Source organism: Heloderma suspectum, chromosome 6 (assembly GCF_057233095.1).
Source record: "Heloderma suspectum isolate Gila_16-S chromosome 6, 16-S_ref, whole genome shotgun sequence".
In the NCBI taxonomy this organism is placed as follows: Eukaryota; Metazoa; Chordata; class Lepidosauria; order Squamata; family Helodermatidae; genus Heloderma; species Heloderma suspectum.
Genome location: NC_139463.1, coordinates 76446870 through 76473618, shown reverse-complemented (window position 1 = coordinate 76473618; position 26749 = coordinate 76446870). Strand labels below are relative to the sequence as shown.

General features: G+C 44.3%; 1 protein-coding gene across 1 annotated transcript in view; it reads left to right on the top strand.

The window, feature by feature from the left end:
* LOC146341244 (vomeronasal type-2 receptor 26-like) overlaps positions 1 to 26029 on the top strand; it is a 36056-nt gene extending 10027 nt beyond the window's left edge. The window contains exons 3-15 of the mRNA XM_084807331.1: positions 1184 to 1244; positions 2374 to 2525; positions 7851 to 7854; positions 8370 to 8516; positions 8816 to 8856; positions 10994 to 11097; positions 12412 to 12703; positions 13244 to 13294; positions 14147 to 14227; positions 15901 to 16767; positions 18163 to 18298; positions 23412 to 23564; positions 25128 to 26029. Coding sequence (XP_084663457.1) covers positions 1184 to 1244; positions 2374 to 2525; positions 7851 to 7854; positions 8370 to 8516; positions 8816 to 8856; positions 10994 to 11097; positions 12412 to 12703; positions 13244 to 13294; positions 14147 to 14227; positions 15901 to 16767; positions 18163 to 18298; positions 23412 to 23564; positions 25128 to 26029 — 2991 coding nt within the window. The remainder of the gene's footprint in view (positions 1 to 1183; positions 1245 to 2373; positions 2526 to 7850; positions 7855 to 8369; positions 8517 to 8815; positions 8857 to 10993; positions 11098 to 12411; positions 12704 to 13243; positions 13295 to 14146; positions 14228 to 15900; positions 16768 to 18162; positions 18299 to 23411; positions 23565 to 25127) is intronic.
* Positions 26030 to 26749: the final 720 nt, after the last annotated feature.

The following is a 26749-nucleotide window of genomic DNA, read 5'->3' as shown; positions in this document are numbered from 1 at the left end:
GTAATTGGCTCCATTGTCGTATTGCTCTAACAGTCAGGAAGTTTTTCCTGATGTTCAGCCAGAATCTGGCTTCCTGTAACTTGAGCCCATTATTCCGTGTCCTGCACTCTGGGATCATCAAGAAGAGATCCTGGCCTTCTTCTCTGTGACAACCTTTCAAGTACTTGAAGGGTGCTATCATATCTCCCCTCAGTCTTCTCTTCTCAAGGCTAAACATGCCCAATTCTTTCAGTCACTCTTCATAGGGCTTTGTTTCCAGTCCCCTGATCATCTTTGTTGCCCTCCTCTGAACCCACTCCAGTTTGTCTGCATCCTTCTTAAAGTGTGGTGCCCAGAACTGGACACAGTACTCCAGATGAGGCCTAACCAGTGCTGAGTAGAGGGGAAGTAGTACTTCCCGGGATTTGGAAGCTATGCTTCTATTAATGCAGCCCAAAATAGCATTTGCCTTTTTTGCAGCCACATCACATTGTTGGCTTATATATTCAGCTTGTGATCAACAACAATTCCAAGATCTTTCTCGCTTGTAGTGTTGTTGAGCCACATATCCCCCATCTTGTAACTGTGCATTTGGTTTCTTTTTCCTAGGTGCAGAACTTGGCATTTATCCCTATTACCCCTTGTTGTTGGGTGTTGTTGGGTGTTAACCCTTGTATGTTGGGTGGGTGGGGGGAGGAACTAGAGGTTCTGACTGAGTTTTGAACAGAATGCTGAACTAGATGGAGCTTGGTCAGATCCAGCATGGGTTTTCTTACATTCTTATGTTCTTAACTGGTTCTTCAGCTGAAATGGGGGGTAATCTCAGTACAGCAGGAGGAGGTCTTTCAACTTACAAAAAAGAAATCCCTAAGTGGAGCTGCTGTCGCAGTCTTAGGCAGGGTCCAGCATATGGGAGATGTCCACCTTTTGTAAGATCTGATCTCCTCAGCATTGATCAGACCACTCCTGAAGAAGTCACTGAATATGGTGGAGAAAGCAACCCTCAGGGATACATCATCGTTCCACCACCAACTCCCCCCCACATCATCACCCCTTTTAGCCCTAAGGATGTTTGCAAGAGAATTTTCAGGATCTGGACTGAACATTAAAATAACTTTTTCACAGGCAGGCCTTATCCTATATGGAAAGAATCCAGTTCCAGTAAGGAGATTGTCTCTCTGTTCCCCTTGCTCTTTCAATGCAGTTCCATCCCTTTCTTTGGAGTGTCTTCTTCAACTACAGTGCTAGAGAAACAGTGTCTTTTGGTGAGAATATGGAATAAGAAGCTGGATTTGATATTACTAACTTGGGCACTTTTCCAAATAACTCCTTCGAAAGAGTCAAGGTTGGATGGATGGACCGGGGGGTCCCCCAGGCAAGGAATTTTCCATTCATGAGGATAAAATGGTGTGGCACAGGAGCTTTCACCAGGTGGGGCATGACTACAACACCCAGGATCCATAAAAAAATGGAACATTCAGGGCCAGCCCTGCTGTGCTGCAGGGTGAAACAACCTGCTTCAGGTGGCATTGTGTGGAAGGGGGGAATAGATGAAAGCAGGAACTGGAGTCTGAATGGTGTAGCAAGACTTTTTAAACTGTTGGTCCTAGTGGTGGTGGTGGGGCATTTGGGTTCCGCTTGAGGCAGCAAAATGTCTTGGGCTGCACTGGGAAGATTATTGTACTGTAGCTCACAAAGAAACAAAACATTTGTGTTCCAAACAAAAGATGATGCACTTCTGGAGCGGGGAAGGGTTATGGGATCAGTATTTGGTAGTAGCAAGAGCTCTTTAGGGTCATTCGTGACACATGACATTGTGTGAATTTGTGACGCTTCCCTTTCGAAAAGGCACATTTTCGCTGTCATTTTAGTGTGTGTGTTTTCTTTGAGGCCCCTGCGGGGTTCGGCTGCAGTGTGCCCCATTCCTCTGAATTAAATCTGGCATGGTGGGCATGCCTAGGGGTGTGTCTGTGACCTGGCTGTGATCTGATCATGGGGTGGGGCTGTCCCTCCCCCCCATTTCTTTTTTTCCACCATTTGCAGTATCGTGCTTTGAACACAGGTTAAGCTTCCAGCAGTAGTGCTCTTTCTCAGTAGCACTGTTTCAGGCTCTCACCACTGCCCCCTGCTTTCCTCCTCCTCTGTTTATTTATTCACACAATATCACAGTAGTGCTGTTTATTTCTTACTGAGCACTAGAGTGCAGTAGCACTGCTGCAAAATAGTGCTATTGCAGGCTGTCACCACTGGCCCTCCCCTATGCTTCTTGTTTGTGTACTTCCAGGTAACACCATATTGCACTAGCACTATTTCACTATTGTGCAGTTTCACAGTAGCATTTCACTCACTACAGATTCTTTTCTCTGTAATCATGTGAACCCACTTTTCCCAAAGAGTTGGATGAGGAAAAGGAAAAGAATAAATCCTCTTGTCCATTTGATGAAGGGTCACCTACTGTGTTTTACTGTGTCCTGGGCTACATGGGCTTCCTGGCCACTATGCTTTACTTTGTCCTGGGCTGCCTGGCCATTGTCAGCTTTGTTGCAGTATTTTCGGCCAGAAAACTGCCTGACAGTTTTAACAAGGCCAAATTTATCTCCTTCTCCATGTCTTTTGTAGTGTTTGGGTGTCCTTTGTTCCAGTCTACTTGAGCACAAAGGGGAAATACATGATGGCTGTGGAGATCTTCTCCATCTTGGCTTCCAGTGCTGGCTTACTAGGTTCCATCTTTGCCACCAAATGCTACATTATTGTGTTGAGACCCAATCTGAACAGCAAGGAGCAGTTAATAAAGAGGAAATACTAAAAGATCCTAGCATATTTGTTTTCTGTCACACCACAGTTTAAGTAATATCTTCTCTGATGTCCCTCACCAGACGTTTCTTTCAGCAGTTTCATTAGAGAGAAACAAAATGGAAAGAAGGAGAGCCAGAGCCCTCCAGAGCAGTCATCTATCTGCAATTGTTTGAATTATTTTCAGTTGCTGCAGTCTGAGAATGCTGACATGATGTTTGAAGAGATTTGGCCCAATCATTATTTATTTGACCTTTGTCTTTCTTGGCTTTTAACATCTAGCCAAATGGAATGGCTGACTGGTCCTACTTCCATCTCCTTGAGAGAGGTGGATAGTCCAAAAGGCTTTGTAGGAGGAAGTTGTGAGTCTACACCTAAAGGAGCCTTCATCAGATATGACAGTCAATTGTTTATTTCCTCTCATTCTTAAATATAATGCCCTGTTTTCCCAAATGGCACTTTATCTAACACCAGATTTATTTGTAATTTTTTTCTGAATAAAACTAACCGCCTAATCCTACATATGTTTCTTCAGAAGTAAGCCCCCTTGTGTTCAATAAGGCTTAGTTCCAACTAAGTGTGTTTATGATTGCAGCCTACAATCATTCTTCATCCCTTAAATAAGATACAGGATATATTTCATCTTGTTAAATCAGTTAAGCAAGCTTAGATTTGAGAAGACAGTAAATATTGCATTTATGTCTTTCTCCCAAAAATTTATTTTCCCCCAGACAAAACATGGGGGAAATGTTTTTTCTCCACTTCTTCAAAGATTCTTCTTGTCATTTCACATGTCTACCTTCTATCACCTCTTGGATTAAAGGGAAAAGATTGATAAAGGGAAAAACCTCTAAATTTAGGGAGAGATCAGGGCTCATCAACATGAATAAATGGTTTTTTTAAAGTGTCCTCAGTGTACAGACACTGCATAATATCACTGCAATAGTACTTCAGAGTGCAGGAGTAAGGTCTATGAGTTGTTGCACATGTTTACAGGTCTCCGGTCATCCAGCTATACATCCTTTTTGTATCAGGCAAATATAGATGGTAAGTGAATCCATGGTATGCAATTAAAAACTCATGCAAATCGGATCAGTCAAGGAAGCCAGCCAAGCCACGTTCTTCAGATCAAGTGAACCCATGGTATAGAACTCCAAATTCAAGCAAAGGAGATCACTCAAGGTCAGGAAGTGAACAAAGCCTCAGATCAGGTGACTCCATAGCAAATGATTAAAAGACTACATGAAAGCAGACCTCTCAGTGAAGTCAGCCAGCTTTCTCCTACATATGAACACATACACAAATCTAACATATTTATGTCCAATTCTATCTGCACTTTCTTTTTTCTTTCTAAACACCCTCCTCAACACAAACAGATTCTATCTGTCTCTTTTTTCTTCTTCCAAATCCTGGGTAGGATCCAGACTTAGTCATACTTAGAGCAGACATACTGAAAGAAATGGGACTTAATTTAGTCATTACTAGTGTCGGGGAAACAAACAGAGTGAGAACTATCCCCGCCCAAAGGCTGAGGCTGGTGGTCACGTATCTAAAATCACACTTTATTCAAAATGTGTTGTTGTTCAGTCGTTCAGTCGTGTCTGACTCTTCGTGACCCCATGGACCATAGCACGCCAGGCTGCGCTGTCTCCCGGAGCGTGCTGAAGCCCATATTCATTGCATCGGTGATGCTATCTAGCCATCTCATACTCTGCCGTCCCCTTCTCCTTTTGCCTTCAGTCTTTCCCAGCATCAGGGGTCTTTTCCAGAGAGTTTTCTCTTCGCATTAGGTGGCCAAAATATTGGAGCTTCAGCTTCAGTATCTGTCCTTCCAATGAGCACTCAGGGTTGATTTCCTTTAGGATGGACTGATTTGACCTCCTTGCAGTCCAGGGGACTCGTAAGAGTCTTCTCTAGCACCACAGTTTGAAAGCATCGATTCTTCGGCGCTCAGCCTTCCTTATAGTCCAGCTCTCACAGCCATACGTTACTACTGGGAAAACCATAGTTTTGATTATACGGACCTTTGTCGGCAAGGTGATGTCTCTGCTTCTTACTATGCTGTCTAGGTTTGCCATAGCTTTCCTCCCAAGGAGCAAGCGTCTTTTAATTTCATGGCTACAGTCACTGTCTGCGGTGATCTTGGAGCCCAAGAAAGTAAAATTTGTCACTGCTTCCATTTCTTCCCCTTCCATATGCCAGGAAGTGATGGGGCCAGATGCCATGATCTTCGTTTTTTTAATGTTGAGTTTCAAACCAGCTTTTGCACTCTCCACTTTCACCCTCAACAAGAGGCTCTTTAGATCCTCTTCACTTTCTGCCATTAGGGTGGTATCATCTACGTATCTGCGGTTGTTGATAATTCTCCCAGCAATCTTAATTCCGACCTGTGATTCATCCAACCCCGCGTTTCTCATGATGTACTCTGCATATAAGTTAAATAAGCAGGGTGACAATATGCAGCCTTGTCGTACTCCTTTCCCAATTTTGAACCAATCGGTTGTTCCATGTCCAGTTCTTACTGTTGCTTCTTGACCCTCGTACAGGTTTCTCAGGAGACAGGTAAGGTGGTCTGGTACTCCCATCTCTTTCAGAATTTGCCACAGTTTGTTGTGATCCACACAATCAAAGGCTTTAGCGTAGTCAAAGAAGCAGAAATAGACGTTTTTCTGGATTTCTCTTGCTTTCTCCATGATGCAGCGAAAGTTGGCGATTTGATCTCTAGCTCCTCTGCCTCTTCGAAACCCAGCTTGTACTTCCGGTAATTCTCGGTTCGCATACTGCTGAAGCCTAGCTTGTAGGATTTTGAGCATCACCTTGCTGGCATGTGAAATGAGTGCAATTGTGCAGTAGTTTGAACACTCTTTGGCGTTGCCCTTCTTTGGAATTGGAATGTAAACTGACCTTTTCCAGTCTTGTGGTCATTGTTGAGTGTTCCAAATTTGTTGGCATATAGAGTGCAGCACTTTAACAGCATCATCTTTTAGGATTTTAAAGAGCTCGGCTGGAATACTGTCATCTCCGCTAGCTTTGTTGTTACTAATGCTTCCTAAGGCCCACTTGACTTCACTTTCTAGGATGTCCGGCTCACGTTCAGTGACCGCACTATCATGGCTATCAGGGACATTCAGATCTTTCCAGTATAGTTCTTCTGTGTATTCTTTCCACCTCTTCTTAATCTCATCTGCTTCTGTTAGGTCCCTGCCTTCTTTGTCCTTTATCATGCCTGTCTTTGCACAAAACGTTCCCTTGAGATCTCCGATTTTCTTGAAGAGATCTCTAGTCTTTCCCATTCTGTTGTTTTCCTCAATTTCTTTACATTGTTCATTTAAGAAGGCCTTCTTGTCTCTCCTTGCTATTCTCTGGAAATCTGCATTCAGTTGGATATATCTTCCCCTTTCTCCCTTGCTTTTTGCTTCCCTTCTTTCCACAGCTACTTGTAAAGCCTCCTCAGACAGCCACTTTGCTTTCTTGCATTTCTTTTTCTTTGGGATGAATTTCGTTGCTGCCTCCTGAACAATGTTACGGACCTCTATCCATAGTTCCTCAAGCACTCAGTCTATCAGGTCTAATCCCTTAAATCTATTCCTCACCTCCACTGTATATTCATAAGGGATATGATTTAGGTCATACCTGAATGGTTTAGTGGTTTTCCCTACGTTCTTCAATTTAAGCCGAAATTTTGCAAGAAGCAGCTCATGATCTGAGCCACAGTCAGCTCCAGGTCTTGTTTTGACTGACTGTATAGAGCTTCTCCATCTTTGGCTGCAAAGGACATAATCAATCTGATTTCGATATTGACCATCTGCTGATGTCCATGTGTAGAGTCGCCTCTTGTGCTGTTGGAAAAGAGTGTTTGCTATGATCAGCGTGTTCTCTTGGCAAAACTCTATTAGCCTTTGTCCTGCTTCATTTTGTACACCAAGGCCATGCTTGCCTGTTATCCCTGTGATTTCTTGACTTCCTACTTTAGCATTCCAATCCCCTACGATGAAGGGGACATCTTTTTTTGGTGTTAATTCTAGAAGGTGTTGTAGGTCTTCATAGAACCGATTACCTCAGCTTCTTCGGCCTCAGTGGTTGTGGCATAGACTTGAATTACTGTGATGTTGAATGGTTTGCCTTGGATTCGTACTGAAATCATTCTATTGTTTTTAAGATTGTACCCCAGTACTGCTTTTCCCACCCTTTTGTTGACTCTGAGTGCTACTCCATTTCTTCTAAGGGATTCTTGCCCACAGTAGTAGATACAATGGTCACCTGAATTAAATTCACCCATGCCTGTCCATTTTACTTCACTGATTCCCAAGATGTCGATGTTTAATCTTGCCATCTCATGTTTGACCACCTCCAGCTTACCTTGATTCATTGACCTTACATTCCAGGTTCCTAAACAATATTGTTCTTTACAGCACCGGACTTTCTTTTCACCACCAGACACATCCACAGCTGAGTGTCCTTTTGGCTTTGGCCCAGCCGCTTCACTCTTTCTGGTGCTACTTGGCAATTCCCTCTGCTCTTCCCCAGTAGTATATTGGACACCTTCCGACCTGAGGGGCTCATCTTCCGGTGTCATCTCTTTTAGCCTTGTGATACGTTCCATGGGGTTTTCTTGGCAAGAATACTGGCATGGGTTGCCATTTCCTTCTCCAGTGGACCACATTTTGTCAGAACTCTCTGCCATGACCTGTCCGTCTTGGGTGGCCCTGCACGGCATAGCTGATGGCTTCAGTGAGTTATGCAGGCCCCTTCGCCACAACAAGGCAGTGATCCATGAAGGGGATGTTAAGTATTAGAGATGTCCTAATGTTTTGCATGTTGTCTGATGCAAGTACGGCCCATAATTCCATGTCCATCCTTGGGGTCCATTTGACATGACAGTAAGCTTCCCCCTCAGGTAATATCATAGGCATATAGCGATTGGCACTTCGTAGATAGGGGTGCAGGGCTTTCCAAGTCAATAAGACCGGGAGATGATCACTGTGAAGTTTTGGGATGACCTCCATGGCCTTCAAAAAGGGAATCAAGTTTATTGATATAATAAGATAGTCTATTTGACTCATTCTGGTTCCCACCAGACAGGTAAATTCTGCCGGATTCAGGGTCCTGCAGGATTCTGGCCCAGCCATTTATGTTCCATGTTGTAAGGCCAATTTTATTTATATGCTGGTTGTTTGCGAGTCATTGGGACTCAGGAGTGGTACTTTCCAACTCCTGGGCACCCTTTTTTTCTTCACTTAGCTCAGTTGTTAACTCTGCGGCCAGTCCAAATGAGGGGACAGTTGAGTCCATCCAATTCTCTCCCAATGGGGAATCAGCTTGGGGATATATCACACCTGATTTTAAATGGTGTCCAGTCATCCCTTGAGGGCTGGAGGCACTGCCTTGGAGTATTGGAGCGGCCTGGCAGTCTGCTTCTACAGCATCATCTGGCTCTGTACTAAGCTGAATACTTGTTGAATTTTGTAATCCTTCTATAAGTTTCTCAGTAGAAGTCTGAGGTATCTGGGTCTGGATCTCATCCAGCGCCCTTTCTAGGTCTATTGAAGATATTTCACACATAACATAGGAGTTGTAGTTCTTCCTTTCCATTGCAGGGAGTGGCCTTATTGGGATCAGCTCCCTTGTCCCCATCAGTGCCTCCATCTCTAGTTCCACTTCCCCGTCATCCATTATGGCAGTCTGTGGCATACATAGCTCAGATGAATTTCCAGTGTCAGACTTAGCCATTCTGCTATACGATGGTAGGTTTGAAATTGCTATTATTTCTGGGGTCATTGTTACCATAGGCTTTTCCTTGGTCACTAAGGAGTGGAACAGTCTATTATCCAGTCCCACATTATCAGCTGATTTCATATCAGAGTCTAAGTGATTATCAGGGGTGCCCAAATTTAGGTCCAGGGAGCTCATAAGGGCTCGACTTGTCTGAGTAGAAGAGTCAAGATTTAAAGTGTCGCTCTCTCTCTCCACGGCCAGATCTTCTTCATGTAATCTGATTCTCGTTGGCCTTACTAGCTCAACCAGTTTGTTCCTTAATTTTAAGAGTCCATCCTGCTCGACTGGGTGGTTAGCAGCCAGCTCACGGTAATTATTCTTTAGCAGTTTATCTCTCTTATCATGGTTAGACTCCTCCACAGCTGTCTGAATTGTCGATGATAAAGTGGTACCATAGTTAACCCTTCTAACTCTGGCAAGAGTTCTACCTCCGAGCTCTTTAAAAACTTTCTGAGGGGTTATACCACATCCTCTCAGGTACTGTGCTGAGTGGAAAAATTGTAAAGGCACAGTTGTTGATTTAAAGTCTAGGAATAATCTTTTGCAGTCCATTTGCGATGGCAGAAAGTGGAAGTGTTTTAAATCCAATGGCGGTATAACACAATTCAGTAATTCTGTCAGAGAGGTAAGGACTCTTTTCTTAATTGTCCAAAGCTGTGCATCTTTCTTTGGGAAGCGTATTAGGACCTGATTTGTTTGGAGTATTCTTTGTACTCTCCCTTTTGTCTTGTGTTGTACATATTGTGTTCGCTCAGGGTTAAAGGGGGGGGGCGTGTAACAATGGCATCTTCCTCGTTCTCACCTCTTTGCTTTAACTTGGATACTGGGTGAGCGTACGTTTGAATTAAGGCTCCTAATTGCCTTTCAATTTTATTTAAACGCTCTAAAAGTATAAGTAGAGTTTCTGCAGATATAGAGCAGATTTCACTCAGCTGTTGAGGAAGGCAATTTGGCTGTGGGGAGGAAGCGTATTCTGCCTTCTGCGTGTTTACTTTCTGTCCCAGCAATTTATTTCCTGCATTCTCCTTCACAGGGGTTTTAATTAGTAGGCTGCTTTCTATCTCTTGGCAGACTGAGGTGCTGATAGGGGTTGTGGCCAATGCCGCAAGTCTATTCTTAGTACTATTTTTGATACTCACGGCATACGTAGCCCCATTTGAGGGAAGGAAGCTTTCAATTCTAAGCTGTTCCTTCTTCCTCTCCTTTTCCAACTTTTCTTCTCCGGGACTTATAGTTTGCCGTCTCTTTCTTAATCTCCTCCTCCCTTTGACTGTGAATAAATCCTTATTATTTTTCATGTTTGCGGCTTCACTTGTCCCAGTGTAGGTGGGAGCTGCCTCTAGTCCTAACCCTAATCCTCCCCCCTCCTTCGTATTCCATATGGCCACAAGAATGAGAGCTACATCTGAGAGACAGTATTTGACCACAAAGTTAGCTTTCATTTTGCAAACTAAATCTGCTTCCAGTTAAGGGCGCCTAGTGCTACCTATCAAAAGGAATTGTGCAGCTATTCCACCTGTTTGTCCTTGACAGAATTTTAATCTGGTACGGATAAAAATGGAAGGAGCTTTGGGAAAGCACAGGAGGGTTAGAAGTGGAGGATGACATCTTGACTACCTGTACAATTCCATAAATGATTCAGGATGATTGCACAATAAAAACTGCAACTGGAACCATCCTAGGTTACTTCACATGAACTCTGTATGAGCCACTAGGGAAAACTGCTGCTCCAGAAGGTAGACAAAGTCCGTATTCACTATTATTGTATTTAGGGTCTGTACTTCAAGAGACAGGGTGCCTGCTCCCAAAATGTATTACGGCTTTTATGCACTCCTTACCTTTTGAGATTTAGCCAGGGAGGCCCACTTTGTTTCCTTTGGTTTTTCTCATTGTGGATTTCTCTACATGCATCTTTGCTGCCCCAGAAGGGGAGAGAGCACTTGTGGAAACTTATGGCAAACATGTTTTCTTCCATTCTTCTGATGTACCTTGTTCCCGAGAAAGCCCATTATTATCTCCCCTGTAATTATCAAACTTCTCATGGTGACAATCCCCTTTTGATCAGGCCTCCATAGATTTCTAGAGACCCTTAGCACATACTGGTATAAAAATCTTGTTTGTTATTCCAAACAAGAGCTAGGAAAGAGGGAGAGGCAGGGTCTTGATTTCAGCTTTTCTGTTAAGGAGCTGTAAACGAGGGTTTCAATCTGTATTTGTAGAGTGAAGTGCCATGCAAGGCAAGGACTTGTAACAAAGATTATTCTGATTGTCATTCTAAAACTGTAGATGGAAACATGGGCATCTCTGTCTAAAAAGAGGATTTGCCCTCACTATGGTGGTGTTGATGGTGTTAGTCCTTGTTCTGCTGCCACACATGGTATCGAGGGCACATGCCAATCCTTGTGCCATCAGTGATTTGCTCAGTATTCCACATGTGTACCATCAGCCAGGTGACGTTATCATTGGTGGGCTCGCTTCTCACTACTCAGCTTCTCTTGACAAAGAAGAGTTCAGTGAATACCAAATCATCCAACAAATTCTTAATATGGCGTAAGGACTTCATCTTTTCCAATAACCAGATGATACAAGTAGCACAATCCTAACTACGTCACTCTGAACTACATCCCATTGATTTCAGCAGGATTTACTTCCAGCTGAGGTGCAAATCACGCAAAAAATATTGCAAATTCTATGAACCAACAAGCTCTTTAAAGCTTTAAAGATTAAAGAGTTATCTTGAAAGAATGGAGAGATAGAGATCTGAGTGCACCAGTGAGAAGTTCTTCTCTTTTCCCTCACATACAAATTTTCTTCCCAAGTAGTATTTAACTGTGAAGTACCAGGGCTTATGCCTATTTATAAATTATAGCATCTAATTTGGGAACTCTTCCTCCAGTGAATGGCTTCTGATTGTAGTTAGGAACCAAGAAACTAAGAGGAGGAGGTAGCTGGGACCTACACACAGTTGCACATATAACGAGAGGAAACTGTTTACTGTTCTTTTAGCACCCAAGGTATCAGCCACCAGAACAAGTTTCTGAAAATCCAGTGGTGTCTATGTTGCTGGAGTTTTGCTCTGTTTGTTTGACATATGCTTGTGTTTGCAGCCAGTGGAGGCTGGTGGCTCTGATTTTGGTTGGGCTGTAAATCCATTCTGGGTTTCAGTCAGAACCAGCCAGAACTCTATAGGAGCTATACAAGGTGCTGGACCCATTTTGAGAATAGGGTCAGCACCTTGGATAACTCCTTTAGAGTTCCGGCTGGTTCTGGCTGAAACTCAGAATGGATGCACAGCCCCACCAAACCTTGAGCCACCAGCCTCCACTGATAGCAGCCTTAGAATAATTAATACCAGCCATAGGATTGGATCCAGATTTAGTCATCCTTAGAGTAGACTCATTGAAATCAATAGGAATCACGCTAGTCATGACTATCTTAACTTCCATTGATTTCAATGGGTATGACTAAATTTGAATCTATCCCATAGACTTCCTGAAACAGAATTTACTAACTTAAAAAAAAATGCAGCAGCTTTGGGTTTATTTAGAGATTTGCCATTTTATTTGTAATGTTGCCCACATACATCCCTGTACATTTTCTAACCTTCTTGGGTTTTGTTCCCCCTTTTATTTTGTTTGCCTTTAAATGATTAATTAATCATGTACATTTAAATCCATTTAAATATTGTCAATCTTTGTGGGCCTGGTGGTTTGAGGATTCTGAATTATTGATGCATTAGTGTAAAGGCCTGGTCTCCTTTGCAGCACATGTCCTTGTAACAGCAGTAGCAGCAGTATAGCATAACAGAGATTTCGTGAGCATAGTCTTTTTTCTCTGTGATAGGTTATGCCATTCTCATTGCAGTGTAGTGCCAAAGAAATACCAGCATATTCTGGCCTTGGCGTTTGCTGTCAAGGAAATAAATGAGAGTCCGTTGATTTTACCTAATGTCACCTTTGGATTCCACATCTACGATAATTACGCCAATGAAAGAATGACCTACCCATCCACTTTGGGCCTCCTCTCCACACAGCATAGGTTTCTACCCAGCTACAAATGCAACATCCAGCAAAATCTGATGGCAGTCATTGGGGGGCTTGATTTTGAAACATCCCTCCAAATAGCATCCATCTTAGACATCTACAAGATTCCCCAGGTAAGTTAAACTCTTGGAGGCTTTGCAAGTTCCTTCTTTTCCCTTTTTTATCCAGAAAGGGTTTGTTTTGCAGAGAGACAGAGGGGTTCATCACACAACACTGTTTATTTCCTAATTTACCAGGGCTTATGTTTCCACATTCTAAGTGAGATAAAGATCAACTCTTTACACAGGCAAGTTCACTGCAGTCTCAAGGCAGACAGCAAGTGGTGAATCAGTGGGTCTCCCAGGGGATTCAAGTCTCAATTTCTCTCTCTCTCTCTCTCTCTCTCTCTCTCTCTCTCTCTCTCTCTCTTTCTCTCTCTGCAAAGCAATGAGGGTGGTGGAGGCTTTGTTGCTGTCAGACAGCAAGTGGTGAATCAGTGGGTCTCCCAAGGGATTCAAGTCTCAGTTTCTCTCTCTCTCTCTCTCTCTGCAAAGCAATGAGGGAGGTGGCAGCTTCGTTGCTGTCAGCTGTTTGCATGGGGGGTTGCCATCTTCTTCTCCTTCTTCCCCCGGCCTGCTGTGCACTTGCCTTGAGCCTCTCCTTGCCCATCCAAGAAAACAATCCTCCTGGCCCCGGGTGAACAGGGAGAGATGTGCGGGTACGGGGTGGGAGGTGTGATTTTCCTGCTTATTTCAGTGGCTTCTCCTTCCTAGGCTGTGGTTATACAGAACTGCACATTTCCACACAGCCATTAAAGCAGGTTTACATTTAAATCGTGTATTATCTCAGGGTGTGTGTTTTGTTCTGTTTTAGCAGGATAAAGAGCAAATACAGCTGGATGTGCCCTGGAGGTTGATGGTGTCATGTAAATGACCCGCAAACCGTAAGTGACCAATCATGAGTGCACTATAAATGCCTCATGTAAAGACAGCCAGAGAAGTTTGACTCAGATGGATGGACAGTCCTACTATAAACAGAATACATGCAGCCTTTATAATTGAATCCATGGACTGGCAGATCTCAGGCTTGTGGGAGCTACTTTTTAAAAAATAGCTAGAATCCCAAGATCTACCAATTGGAGCCTGGTTCAAAAGACATTGACTTAGAATTGAAAAATTATGATGCTGGGAATTTGATCTGAGTACCAGAACTCAGTGGGACCCACAGTCCTTCCACATAAAAATCCGCTACTGGTTATGCCAGTATAAATCATCAGGAGATTTGGGCCCGGGTGTTATCAGTATGCTGATGACACCCAAATCTGTTTCTCCTTCACATCTTTACCCAAGAAAGTCATGACTCCTCTGAATGACTTCCTGAAGTCATTAATGGGCTGAATGAGGGAGAACAAGCTGAAGTTCAATCCAGGCAAGACAGGGGTGGTCGTCGTGAAGGGTCCTAATTCAGGTATTGAGATATGCCAACCAGTTCTGGATGGAGTTGTGCTTCCCCTGAAGGAACAAGTTCCTAGCTTGGCTTGGCTGTGCTTCTTGACCCAGCCCTGCTCATGACCCCAGATGGAGGTGACAGTGAGAGGTGCCTGTTATCAGTTTTGGCTGACACGCCAGCTACGCCCATTCCTGGATCATGTGGACCTGGTAATTATGGTGCCCATGCTGATAACCTCTAGGTTTGATTCTGTAACACACTCTTCTTGGGGCTGCCTGTAAATCTAGTTGGGAAACCCTGACTGGTACAAAATATGGCAGCCAAGTTGGTCTCCGGGACACCCAGTGGAGACCGTATTACACCGGTTTTAAAATCTTTACACTGGCTTCCCATTTATTTCTGGACAAAATATAAAGTGCTGGCTCTTACCTTTAAGGCATTACATGGTCTAGGTCCAAGGAACCGTAGGGAGTGCTTCCTCCCCTATGTCCCAGTCACTGCATTTCATGTATGATATTTCTATACCGCCCCATAGCTGAAGCTCTCTGGGCAGTTCACAAAAATCAAAAACCATTAAAATACATTGTATAAAATATATAACAAAACCATTCACATGATGACATAAAACAAACAACACACACAACAACAGCATATATCTAAAAGAATGTAAAACACATTTCATTCTCTGAGGGTTTTCTGCTGCGGCTGCCTAAAGTGAGATTAGCAGCCACATGCAGGAGGAGGTTTTCCTTGGTCGCCCCTCAGTTGTGGAATGACCTGCTGGTTGAAATGCGCCTGCTGACCTCTTTGAAGGTTTTTCAGAGGGGATTAAAGTCTCTGTTATACCAGCAGGCCTTCCCTTTATAGAACTCTCATTCTTCCTTGTTGATTGTTATATACTGTTTTTATGTATTGTTTTTATTGTTGGGTTTCTTGTTAAATTGTTTTTAACTTTGTACACCACCTAGAGTATTTAGTATATAGGCCGGCTATAAATTGAATTAATAATAATAATAATAATAATAATAATAATAATAATAATAATAAACATTCTTCATTTTGGCAGTATAATTTAAGGCGGAAGGGAAGTCTTTTAGTTGCTGCTGTGCTGTTGTTAAACTAATGGGAGTCAGAAATCCTTTCCAATCTACTTCCAATCGTGGAGAGATCTACCAGTAGATACAGATCTATCTTCTGCCCATCTCTAGTTTAATCCAGTTAGGTGAAAAAGTCGTTTCATTCATGGTAAATTGTAACCAAATATATTGTATTCTCACAAGGAACCATATCCTATATTCTTTGTACTCTTACAAAGACCTATATCCCAAGGAGGCCATCACATCTTGACATGATTGCACTAGTATAAGTTTTAGAACACCAGGAGAGTTTTGGAAGCACCATATGGATTGGATGGCAGATAGTTCACGAAGTCTTGCATGTATTTAAGCAGGGCAATGAGATATAGCATGCTTCCTTATCGGGAAGGTCAAGAAAGGCTCACATTATGATTGCAGATTCTGAAAATAAAATAAATCTGCAATTCCCCTCACTCCCGCTCTCAAACCATAGAATTGTTACACTTCCCTGCTATACTTTCCAGCCACATATTTTCTCACACAGGCCTCTTTTCCCATAATATGTTTCAAACAAACCTTCTTCTCTTAAGCTGCACCCCTAGGTATACCTACTTGAGAGTAAGTTTCTTTAAATTCCCTTAGACTTACTTCTGAATAGACATGCATGGGATAGGGCTGTTAATCAGGCCACTTCAGACACTGCATTTACTGTGTATAACTGCCTGGCCATGATTATCCTTAATGAAGATACATGTGTCCTTTCCTTGTATCAGTTTTATGGAATATGCCTCTCCATTTCCTTTCAGCTCAGTTATGGCTCCTTTCCTCCCGAGGATGCTGATCAAAGCCAATCCACCCCCTTCTACCGGATGGTCCCAAATGAAAGCTATCAGCACACCGGCCTTGTTCACTTACTTCTGCACTTTGAATGGACTTGGGTTGGAGTTCTTGCTGTGAATAATGAGAGTGGAGAGAGGTTTTTGCAGACCCTGCAACCTCTGCTTTCCCAAAGAGGCATTTGCTTTGCCTTTTCAGAGAGAACTACTGAAGCCACATATTTGGATGAGTATTATGACAGCCAGTTGAAGTGGCTCCAAACGTATCAAGTGATTGAGGAGAGCAAAGCCAATGCTGTTGTTGTCTATGGGGACACTACATCCATCTTTTCTTTGAGATCATTGCTGGCTTTAGGTAAAATGGAATCTGCGACCGATACAGGGGTTGGCAAGGTGTGGATTATGACCGCTCAAATGGATTTCACGGCTTCAAACTACGACATGCACTGGGATATGCAAATTTTCCATGGTTCCATCTCCTTCACAATTCATTCAAACAAGGTACAAGGATTCCAAACATTTCTTCAGCTCAGAAATCCATGCAGGCCAAACGGAGATGGTTTTATCAGGGAATTCTGGACGCAAGTGTTTCTCTGTGAACTTTCCAACTGCATTCTCAATGACAAGAGCACTGAAGCACCCTGTACTGGGGGAGAGAAGCTGGAGGACCTCCCTTCAGCCGCTTTCGAAATGAGCATGACAGGCCACAGCTACAGTGTCTACAATGCTGTCTACGCCATAGCACATGCCTTACATGCCATGGTCCTATCCAGGTTGAAACACAGAGCAATGGCGAAAGGGGCAAGATTGGAGCTTCAGGATCTGCAGCCTTGGCAGGTAATGCCTCTCTTGAAACTCATCTCTGTTGTCACTGAAAGGGTGGCGACATTCAGGATCATGAACAGCTGTACTCTCTAAATCAGCATGGAAGTTCATCACCTGGCTCTTCTACCTGATTCCTGCTCCCCTCCACCTCTCATATGCTTCGTTTGTTTTTTCTGGTACCCTATCCTGGCTTCTGAGGCAGGTGTGCCTCACTGTAACGGTGTCCATTCTATTTATGTATCTAATGTGAACTCCACTTTCAGATTCAATGAAGGCTCAGGGGTTCTTTTTAAAAACGGAACTTATGGATATTAAATCTCATTATGAATTTCACTGCAGTTATACGCTTGGTGATATTTACTTCTTGGACAGACAGCTTTGTAGGAGGTGGGGAATGAAAGGGAAACTGGGGTACTGTGATGCAACTATTTAAAGGAAAAAGAGAGAAAGTGATTATCCAGGGACAGGAACCAGAAATTAGGGACTGTCCATGGTAAATATGGATAGTTGGGGGAAACATGGTTTATCTAACTCCTGAAAATTGTTCATCACACAACTCCTGAAGAATTGTTTGGGCATTGAATGGAGAGGGAGAATCCAAGCTCCAAGGACCCATCCATCTTCTATCACCACCATCCTTTCTCCATCTTACTTTCACTCCCTCGGTCTCACCCTCTTCTCATTTAGTTCCACAGAGATTTGCAGCATCAAAACTTTCTGACTCCAGTCTGAGATTCAGGATAGCTCCATTCACAGACTGGCTTTGCCCTATGTGGAAACAATCAACATCCTGTAAGGGGAGAAGTTTGAGTTTTAAATGATTGTTCCTCTGTTTCCATTTTTCTTTCCACACAGCTCTATCCCTTTCTTAAGAGTGTCTCATTTAACAACAGTGCCGGAGAACAAGTATTTTTTTGGTAAGAACAGAGAATTGGAAGCTGGATTTGACATAACCAGCTTGGTCACTTTTCCGAACAACTCCTTCATGAGAGTGAAAGTGGGAAGGATGGACCTGCAGGCAAGGAATTTACCATCGGTGAGGGCAAAATGGTGTGGCACACAAGCTTCCAACAGGTGGGGCACGATTGCAACATCCATACATTCACCCCACATCCTTGGGTGGTGAGAAGATTTGGGGGTGCAGCACTTCGCCAGCTTTGGATTTTTTAAGCAAGAAGTCACTGGGGGCTTATGAAAATTTGCAATATATTAGTCTATTTAAATATACAGGTTGAGCATAGAAGGAGGAAGGGGCTTGATGCCTATAAGCACCAAATGTCATAGTCCCACGTCAGATCCCCAGAGAAAGGCAGCCCCTAAAAGGTGCTTTGCAGAGCAATCTTTGCTCACTGCTTTCAACCCGCAGACCAAGAGCTTCTCTTGTTTTGATCCTTTTCACAAATCTAGAATGTATCATCCATAGGTGGGGTGCCAGAGGAATGGCATGCCCACTTCTCAGGATGTTCCAGGTACTTCCTTGCCATTCAGAAGGCACCCATTAGCCATTTTGATGATAAACATCATTTGCCAGAACAAAGGGAAGGTATGGCCATTTGGTTCAGCCTGGCTGACAGTTCTGATTAGTAAGATGTGTTTGGCAGTCCTGGCACCATAAACACTTTTCTGACCAAACCTCCAAGCTTACAAAAATATGTAGGAAAATGGAAGGTTACTGCACTGTAGATCACAAATCCAGTGTATTCTAAACAATGTGTTGTACATTTTTGAAGCATGGATGGGACAGGAAACCTGTATTTTGCTGTTGGCTTTTATGCAAGTCACTTTGTAACAGGAGTTTAAGGACAGCCAGGTAGGATCAGGTTTTTTTGTTCCATTTCTAATGAGAATTTTTCACATTTTTTAGATGAGGAAACTGGAAGTCCAATAAACATCCAATAAAGCTTTAGCATGAAAACTTGGAAGGATGCAAGCTGGGAACAGGTCAGGGTAATTTCATGATAGAATGTCTGGCCAATTAAGGACTGCAAGATTTTGTAACTAGCAGTGAAATCTGGCAGAGTTCAGCACTTACTCCATTTTCCCTGTTTTAATTGCTTTGACCTGTCTTTTACACTAATGCCACTTGTCCTGTGGCAATTAGCTACTAACACTGGAGTTTTTCCAAAAGAAGAACGGAATAGGGGTGTGAGAAACACTTACCCCATTCCGGCTGGCAGTCCGCGGTGGGGGGGGGAGGCGATCCGTCCCTCCCCCCCGGAATCCTCCCCGGCCGGCTCCGCTCCTCAGCAAGGCCGCAGAGCCGCCAGCCGGGGCCGGCTACAGCTGGACTTCCGGCTACTGCTGGGCTGCGGCCAAAAATGTCAGCCGCTATGTCGGCCGCCATTTGCATCTCTGCCAAGCCGTGATAGGCTACGTAAGTATCTACGTAGCCTATCACGGCAAAAGGCAGGGACACAAATGGCAGCCGCTATACCATTTGCATCCCTGTCTTTTGCCATGATAGGCTACGTAGATACTTACATAGCCTATCACGGCTTGGCAGGGATGCAAATGGCAGCTGGCATAGCAGCTGCCATTTGCTGCCGCAGCCCGGCAACGGCCGGAAGATGACCAGGAGCCGCCGCCGGAGCCGCCACTGCCGCCAGGTAGGTCTGTTCCAGGGGGGATTTCAGGGGGTGGAAGGGGGGTAGTCTGTTCCGCCACGTCACTGGAGTCCATGGCGGAATTCTCCAACATCCCTAGAACGGAATGATTTTGTCTGAATTGATCTGAGAATTTTCAGCTTAGTTTCTTTTTCCCACAAATTAGTATCTCCAAAGTCTTCTGCCTGTACCCAAGCTACTATTTCCTAGGGATGTACGAATTGTGTACCTTCCGTGCCGCTTGACTTCCGCAGTTTGCGGCCAGTGCTCCGTACCATCATTCGTAAGCCCCCAGAATTCTCCTCTTTTTTTTCTGCTCCAAGAATTACGAAGGTAAATCCGTACTGACAGCCGTAATTCTGCATAACTTCTGTAAGAAAGGCTATTTTTCGTAGATATTTACATATTTTTTCCCCTGCCCTGAGATGTGCAGTAATTACTTTCAGCCAAAACACTTCCTCCTCCTCGGGGCTTCCCAAAACAAGGCTGCCCTAGGTGTGCCTGAGCGATGCACTCTTTGCTTAAAGCAACGCTGTTTGAAAGAAAGAAAGAAAAAACCTTTTAAAATGACCATGCCGATCTGGAGCCCTGCACCAGGTATTATTCCCCCTGATAGGCTTTCTATTTCCACATCCAGCCTTGTTGGTGACGTTGTGAGGCTAAAATGGAGAGGAGAACCAACTCTGTGCATGTCTACTCAGAAGTAAGTCTTACTGAGTTCAATGCGACTTACTCCTACACATGTCAGCACCCCACTTGCCCCCAGCTCAGCTTTGTATTTCCACATCCAGCTCATTAGCAGATCTGTTAGTTGTCTCACTGGGTGACTTTGGGCTGGACTCTAACCACTACATCATACTTCTGTTATATGAAACTCTTGAAGAAAAAGAGACAGTATAATGGAAAGTTCTTTCTGAAGCAGTCACACTTGTACAAATGCAGCATGAAGGGAAAGAACAGGAGGTTTGATAATGAGCTGGATGTGGAAATACAAAGCTGAGCTGGGGGCAAGTGGGGTGCTGACATGTGTAGGAGTAAGTCGCATTGAACTCAGTAAGACTTACTTCTGAGTAGACATGCACAGAGTTGGTTCTCCTCTCTGCTCAGCTTTGTATTTCCACATCCAGTTCATTATCAGACCTCCTGTTAGTTATCTCAGAAGACCCTTGGGTGAATGGGGGGGGGGGTTTTCCAGGGAACAGCTGGATTGAGGGAGATTCCCTCCACACACACACACATAATGGAAGAATATAGTTCTTCATATTCCCTGGTATGTTTATTCCTCATTTTGTCCATTCCCTGAGCATGTGCAGAGTGTGCTTTTTATTCAAACAAAGAGAATGTTGCTGATCTTTCCCTTCATGCTGCATTTGTACAAATGTGACTGCTTCTAGGGATGTATGAAATTGGCCTTACCTGGCTCCGCCGGGTTCTGCTGGGGGGGAAGGCGTTCCGTCCCTCCCCCCGGAATCCTGGCCAGCCGGCTCCGCTCCGCGGGGATTCCGCAGAGCCTCCAGCCGGCTCCGCCAGCAGCCGGACATCCGGCTGCTGGCTAGCAGGGACGCAAATGGCGGTGGCCGTAGCCGCCGCCGTTTGCATCCCTGTAGTCAGCCGTGATAGGCTACGTAAATCTTTATGTAGCCTATCACGCCTGACTTAAAAAAACAACAACAACAACGCGCGTACGCAAATGGTGGCAGCTATGGCCGCCGCCATTTGTGTTCCTTATTTTGGCCCATCTTAATCTACGTAAATATTTACGTAGACTAAGATGGCGAAAATAAAAGGTAAAGGTGTCCCCAACCAGTCGTGTCCGACTCTAGGGTGAGGTGCTCATCCCCGTTTCTAAGCCGAAGAGCCAGCGCTGTCCGAAGATGCTTCCGTGGTCATGTGGCCGGCATGACTGAACACCGAGGTGCACGGAACGCTGTTACCTTTCCCGCTGAGGCGGTACCTATTTATCTACTTGCAATTTCTTGCTTTCGAACTGCTAGGTTGGCAGAAGCTGGGACTGAAGATGGGAGCTCACTCCGTCACGCAGCACTTGGGTCTCGAACTGCTGACCTGCCAACCTTCCAGTCTGCAGTAAGGGGAACGCAAATAGCGTAGCGGACGCTATTTGCGTTCCCCCTTATTTTCGCCATCTTAGCCTACGTAAATATTTACGTAGACTAAGACGGGCCAAAATAAGGAACGCAAATGGCGGCGGCCATAGCCACCGCCATTTGCGTATGTGCGTGTTTTTTTAAAAAAAATTCAGACGTGATTGGCTACGTAAAGATTTACGTAGCCTATCACGTCATTTTTTTTTTTTTTTAAACCTAGCCATGATAGGCTACGTAAATCTTTACGTAGCCTATCACGTCTTTTTTTCTTTCTTTCAAGACTGGAAATGGCGGCGGCGGTGGCGGCGGCAGCGGCGGCTGGTCGGAAGATCCGCCCCAGGTAAGTCTTGTCCCGGGCGTGATCCGTGGGGGGGGCGGGGGGGCAGGCCGTTCTGCCACGGAGTTCGGGGGGCCGAATGCACTGGCATTTGGCCTCACCGAGATCCATGGCGGAATTCTCTGCCATCCCTAACTGCTTCAGAAAGAACTTTCCTTTATACTGTCTCTTTTTCTTCAAGAGTTTCATATAACAGAAGTATGATGTAGTGGTTAGAGTCCAGCCCAAAGTCACCCAGTGAGATAACTAACAGGTTTGCTATTGAGCTGGATGTGGAAATACAAAGCTGAGCTGGGGGCAAGTGGGGTGCTGACATGTGTAGGAGTAAGTCGCATTGAACTCAATAAGACTTACTTCTGAGTAGACATGCACAGAGTTGGTTCTCCTCTCCATTTTAGCCTCACAACATCACCAACAAGGCTGGATGTGGAAACAGAAAGCCTATCAGGGGGAATAATACCTGGTGCAGGGCTCCAGACCAGCATGGTCATTTTAAAAGGTTCTTTCTTTCTTTCTTTCTTTCTTTCTTTCTTTCTTTCTTTCTTTCTTTCAAACAGCGTTGCTTTAAACAAAGAGTGCATCGCTCAGGCACACCTAGGGCAGCCTTGTTTTGGGAAGCCCCGAGGAGGAGGAAGCGTTTTGGCTGAAAGTAAACGGAGATGGAGGATTTCAATTGAAAAAGAACACCCACAAACAAGGCGGTGAGCACAATTCATTTTTTTTTAAAGTACGTATTTATTATCGAAATATACTACCTTGCATTTTTATTTACAAAAATTTTGCGACTCTGTGCGGATGACCCAAAAAAAGCCGCATGACTGCTGGCTCCGCAGGACCTCGTGGTGCCGCTCCGCAGGACCTCGTGGTGCCGCTCTGCAGAGGATTCCATGGCACAGACTGAAGGGAATTCGATCCCATTTCAGCCCATGGCAGAATTCTCTGACATCCCTACTATTTTCTACAACAAAATGTCAGCCTTGACAACGGTCTTCCTAATTCACAGACACACACAGATACTAGTCCTGAGGGTTGTGTCAACATCTGCAGGATGTTGTTCCTTTCTCTCAGGAAACCTTCATAACGTCATTTTGAGTTAAAATTTAATTAAGACAGCGAATTGAGCTCTAGGTACTCAACATTAAGCCACCAAATTGAGCTCTAGACACTGCAGACCTGTTCTTTATCATGTTGACCATGTTAGACAAAATCAAAAAGGAAAACTAAAGGCCAGTTAGAAATGAGCAAAGTTAACTTTGGGAATAGACACCATTAATGGGGGCAGTTTGTCAGTGAGAATAGCTGCATGGCAAATACTTTAGGTTGGATCGAGATCAAAATAGCTGAACTTTGGTCTGATTAAAATCATGTGGACAAATGAGGGCTTAATTTAGTCCCATTGATTTTAGTGGGAACTAAGTGCAAGTAATCTAGCCTGGATCCAAACCTCTCAATTTATTGTTCTCTATCTTAATGATTTATAGTCCAGAAAAATGGAACTCCAACAATGCAATCCTATGCAACTTTACTTGGAAGCAGGTCCTGCTGTTTTAAATGGGTTTACTTTGAGCTTCCAGCCTAATTTTCCTACAGCCCAATATTTTCTATCTCCAGAACTGTTTTCATCTTTATTCAAATGGGTGCCACCCATTTCTGAATGTAACAAAAAGTGTCCTGCCGGTTCCAGTACAAAAAAGAAGGAGGGGGAGAAATTCTGCTGCTATGATTGTGCTCCATGTCCCCAAGGCATGATTTCCTACCAGAAGGGTAAAAGATACAAGATGCACTTTTCAAAAATAGGTCCAACTTCTTTTAAATAAATAATAACATAAAATACATGATATTAAATCTTGTTCAAGAAGTCTGTGATGGTGAGAAAGAAGTCAAGAGTAGATGTCATAAATAGTTCTGCCTTCTTTGGTTACTGAACCGTATAGTTTGGGGGATCCAGACTCAGTGGAGGCTGGTGGCTCTGATTTCGGTGGGGCTGTGAATCCATTCTGGGTTTCCGTCAGAACTAGCCAGAGCTATAAAGAGCTATCCAAGGTGCTGAACCCATTTTGGGGATAGGATTCAGCACCTTGGGCAGCTCCTGTAGAGTTCTGGCTGGTTCTGACTAAAGCACAGAATGGATTCACAGCCCCACCACAATTGCAGCCACCAGGCACCACTGTCCAGACTAAGTCTGGATCCCATCCACTCTGTGCAATTGCATCCCTTACTGGGGCACTAGTCAAAAATATTATTTGATGCCTTGTCACCACTATCTCCTGCTAATTTTGTCCTAGAAGCCATCTTCATGCCTTTGTAGATGTAGGCTACACAGGACTCCCTTTCATGATGATTCAGAAGGTCCCACTGGCCTGGGATGGTGTAGGATTCGTTTGCTAGTATTCTCATGGTTTATCTAATATTGATCAGTGTTTAAAATGTAGGATCATCAGTCATTTTAAATTATGGTATATTATTTCTTCTAAGATGTTCCTACTGTGAAATACATATGCACCCTGTAGAATAAAGCAACAGTTTTGTTTGCCTAACATGCACATTTATGCAAAAGTTGATGTTAACTAGGGATGGGGGAGAAATCCGCCACGGACCCCAATGAGGCCGGATTCCAAGAATCCAGCCCCAATGGGGCCCGTGGAGGAACGGAGCACTCACCTCCTTCTCCGCACGGAATCCCTCCTGGTCAGATCCATCGCTGTCTTGATCCCGTGGAGCCAGCCGCGTCTCTGGCGAATGTCGATACGGCCGGCAGCCATTGCCGTGCCGTATCGCTGTAAGTCAGGCTCCGGACGCAAATGGCATAGTGGGCACCATTTGCGGCTGTAAAGCTGGTAGATTAGCCCGAATGCAGCCATTTACAGCTGCATTTAGGCTAATCTACCAGTTTTGCAGCCACAAATGACGCCCACTATGCCATTTGCGTCCGGAGCCTGACTTACAGCGATACAGCACAGCAATGGCTGCCGGCCGTATCGACTTGCACCAGTGAAGCGGAGCTGGTGGCTGGCTCTGCAGGATCAAGGCGGAGTGGAGCCGGCCTGGACAGATTCCAGGGTGGGGGGAGGAACGGATCGCCTCCCCCCAACTGTGGACCCCCCCACCCAGAACAGGGTAGGTGATCCACCCATCCATCCTTAATGTAAAACTGCTTCATTTATCAACAAAGATTGTGTTAAATGGCCAGTAGCCCCATTCACAACCCTTAGACACTGTAGGTGGTGATTTCTAGCGAACTCAGCCCTGGAACATCCATTTCATGCTACAGTGCCATAACCCACATTCATAGATCATTTGAACCTGCATCTCTTCTTGCTTTTTCAGACTCAGATAACTGTGTGAGGTGCTCAGACAATCACCATCCAAACAAGAACCAATCACAATGCATTCCAAAGATGATAATCTTCCTGTCTTTTAAAGAGCCTTTGGGGATGAGCTTAGCATTTTTTGCTCTTTCTTTTTCTCTGCTCACAGCATTGATCCTAGCCATCTTTATTAAGCATCAGGACACGCCAATCGTCAAAGCCAACAATCGGAATCTCACCTACACTCTTCTCATCTCCCTCCTGCTCTGCTTTCTCTGTTCCTTCTTCTTCCTCAGCCCACCAGAGAAAGTGACCTGCCTTCTCCAACAAATTGCTTTTGGTATTATTTTTACAGTGACCGTTTCTTGTGTGTTGGCCAAAACCATCATTGTAGTTCTGGCCTTCATGGCTACAAAACCAGGATCCAGAATGAGGAAATGGGTGGGGAAAAGACTGGCAAGCTCCATTGTGTGTTATTGCTCCCTTATCCAAATAGGCATTTGTACTGTGTGGCTGGGAACCTCTCCCCCATTCCCCGATTCTGACATGCACTCCGTGATGGGAGAAATCATCCTAGAATGTAACGAAGGGTCAGTCACCATGTTTTACTGTGTCTTGGGCTACATGGGCTTCCTGGCCATTGTCAGCTTTGTTGTGGCATTTTTAGCCAGGAAACTGCCTGACAGTTTTAATGAGGCTAAATTTATCACCTTCAGCATGTTGGTGTTTTGTAGTGTTTGGGTGTCCTTTGTTCCAGTCTACCTGAGCACAAAGGGGAAATACATGGTGGCTGTGGAGATCTTCTCCATCTTGGCCTCTAGTGCTGGCTTACTGGGTTCCATCTTTGCTCCCAAATGTTACATTATTGTGTTGAGGCCCAATCTGAACAGCAAGGAGCAGTTAATAAAGAAGAGATACTAAAGTATCCTATCATTTCTGTTTTCTGTTACACTGGAATATTATTTATTTATTTGATTGTTTATTTCATTTCTATACCGCCCAATAGCCGAAGCTCTCTGAGCAGTTCACAAAAATTAAAACCAAAAAGCACACAGTAAAACAATAAAAGATAAAAGCATTAAAACCACAGTATAACAATACAACCAGAATACAACCAGAATAAAACTGAGCAGAAATGCAGAGATTTAAAATACAGATTTAAAACAGCAACGCTAAAAAACCAGAAAGCTAAAATGCTAAAATGCCTGGGAAAATAAAAAGGTCTTTACCTGCCACTGGAAGGAATGCAATGTAGGTGCCAGGTGAACCTCAGTAGGGACCTCATTCCACAGCTGGGGTGCCACAGCAGAAAAGGCCCTCCTCCTAGTAGCCACCCACCTCACTTCCTTTGGCAGGGGCTCATGGAGAAGGACTGCTGAGGATGATCTTAAGGTCCGGGCAGGCACATATGGGAGGAGGCGATCCTTCATATAACCAGCCCCAAGCCATTAAGGGCTTTGAACATTAATACCAGCACTTTGAATTAGGCCTGGAAATGGACTGGCAGCCAATGCAACTGGAAAAGTACTGGCGTAATATGAGCTTGTTGGCCACTCCCCATTAACAATCTTGCTGCCCTATTTTGGACTAGCTTCTGGACCGTTTTCAAAGGCAGCCCCACGTATAACGCATTGCAGTAAT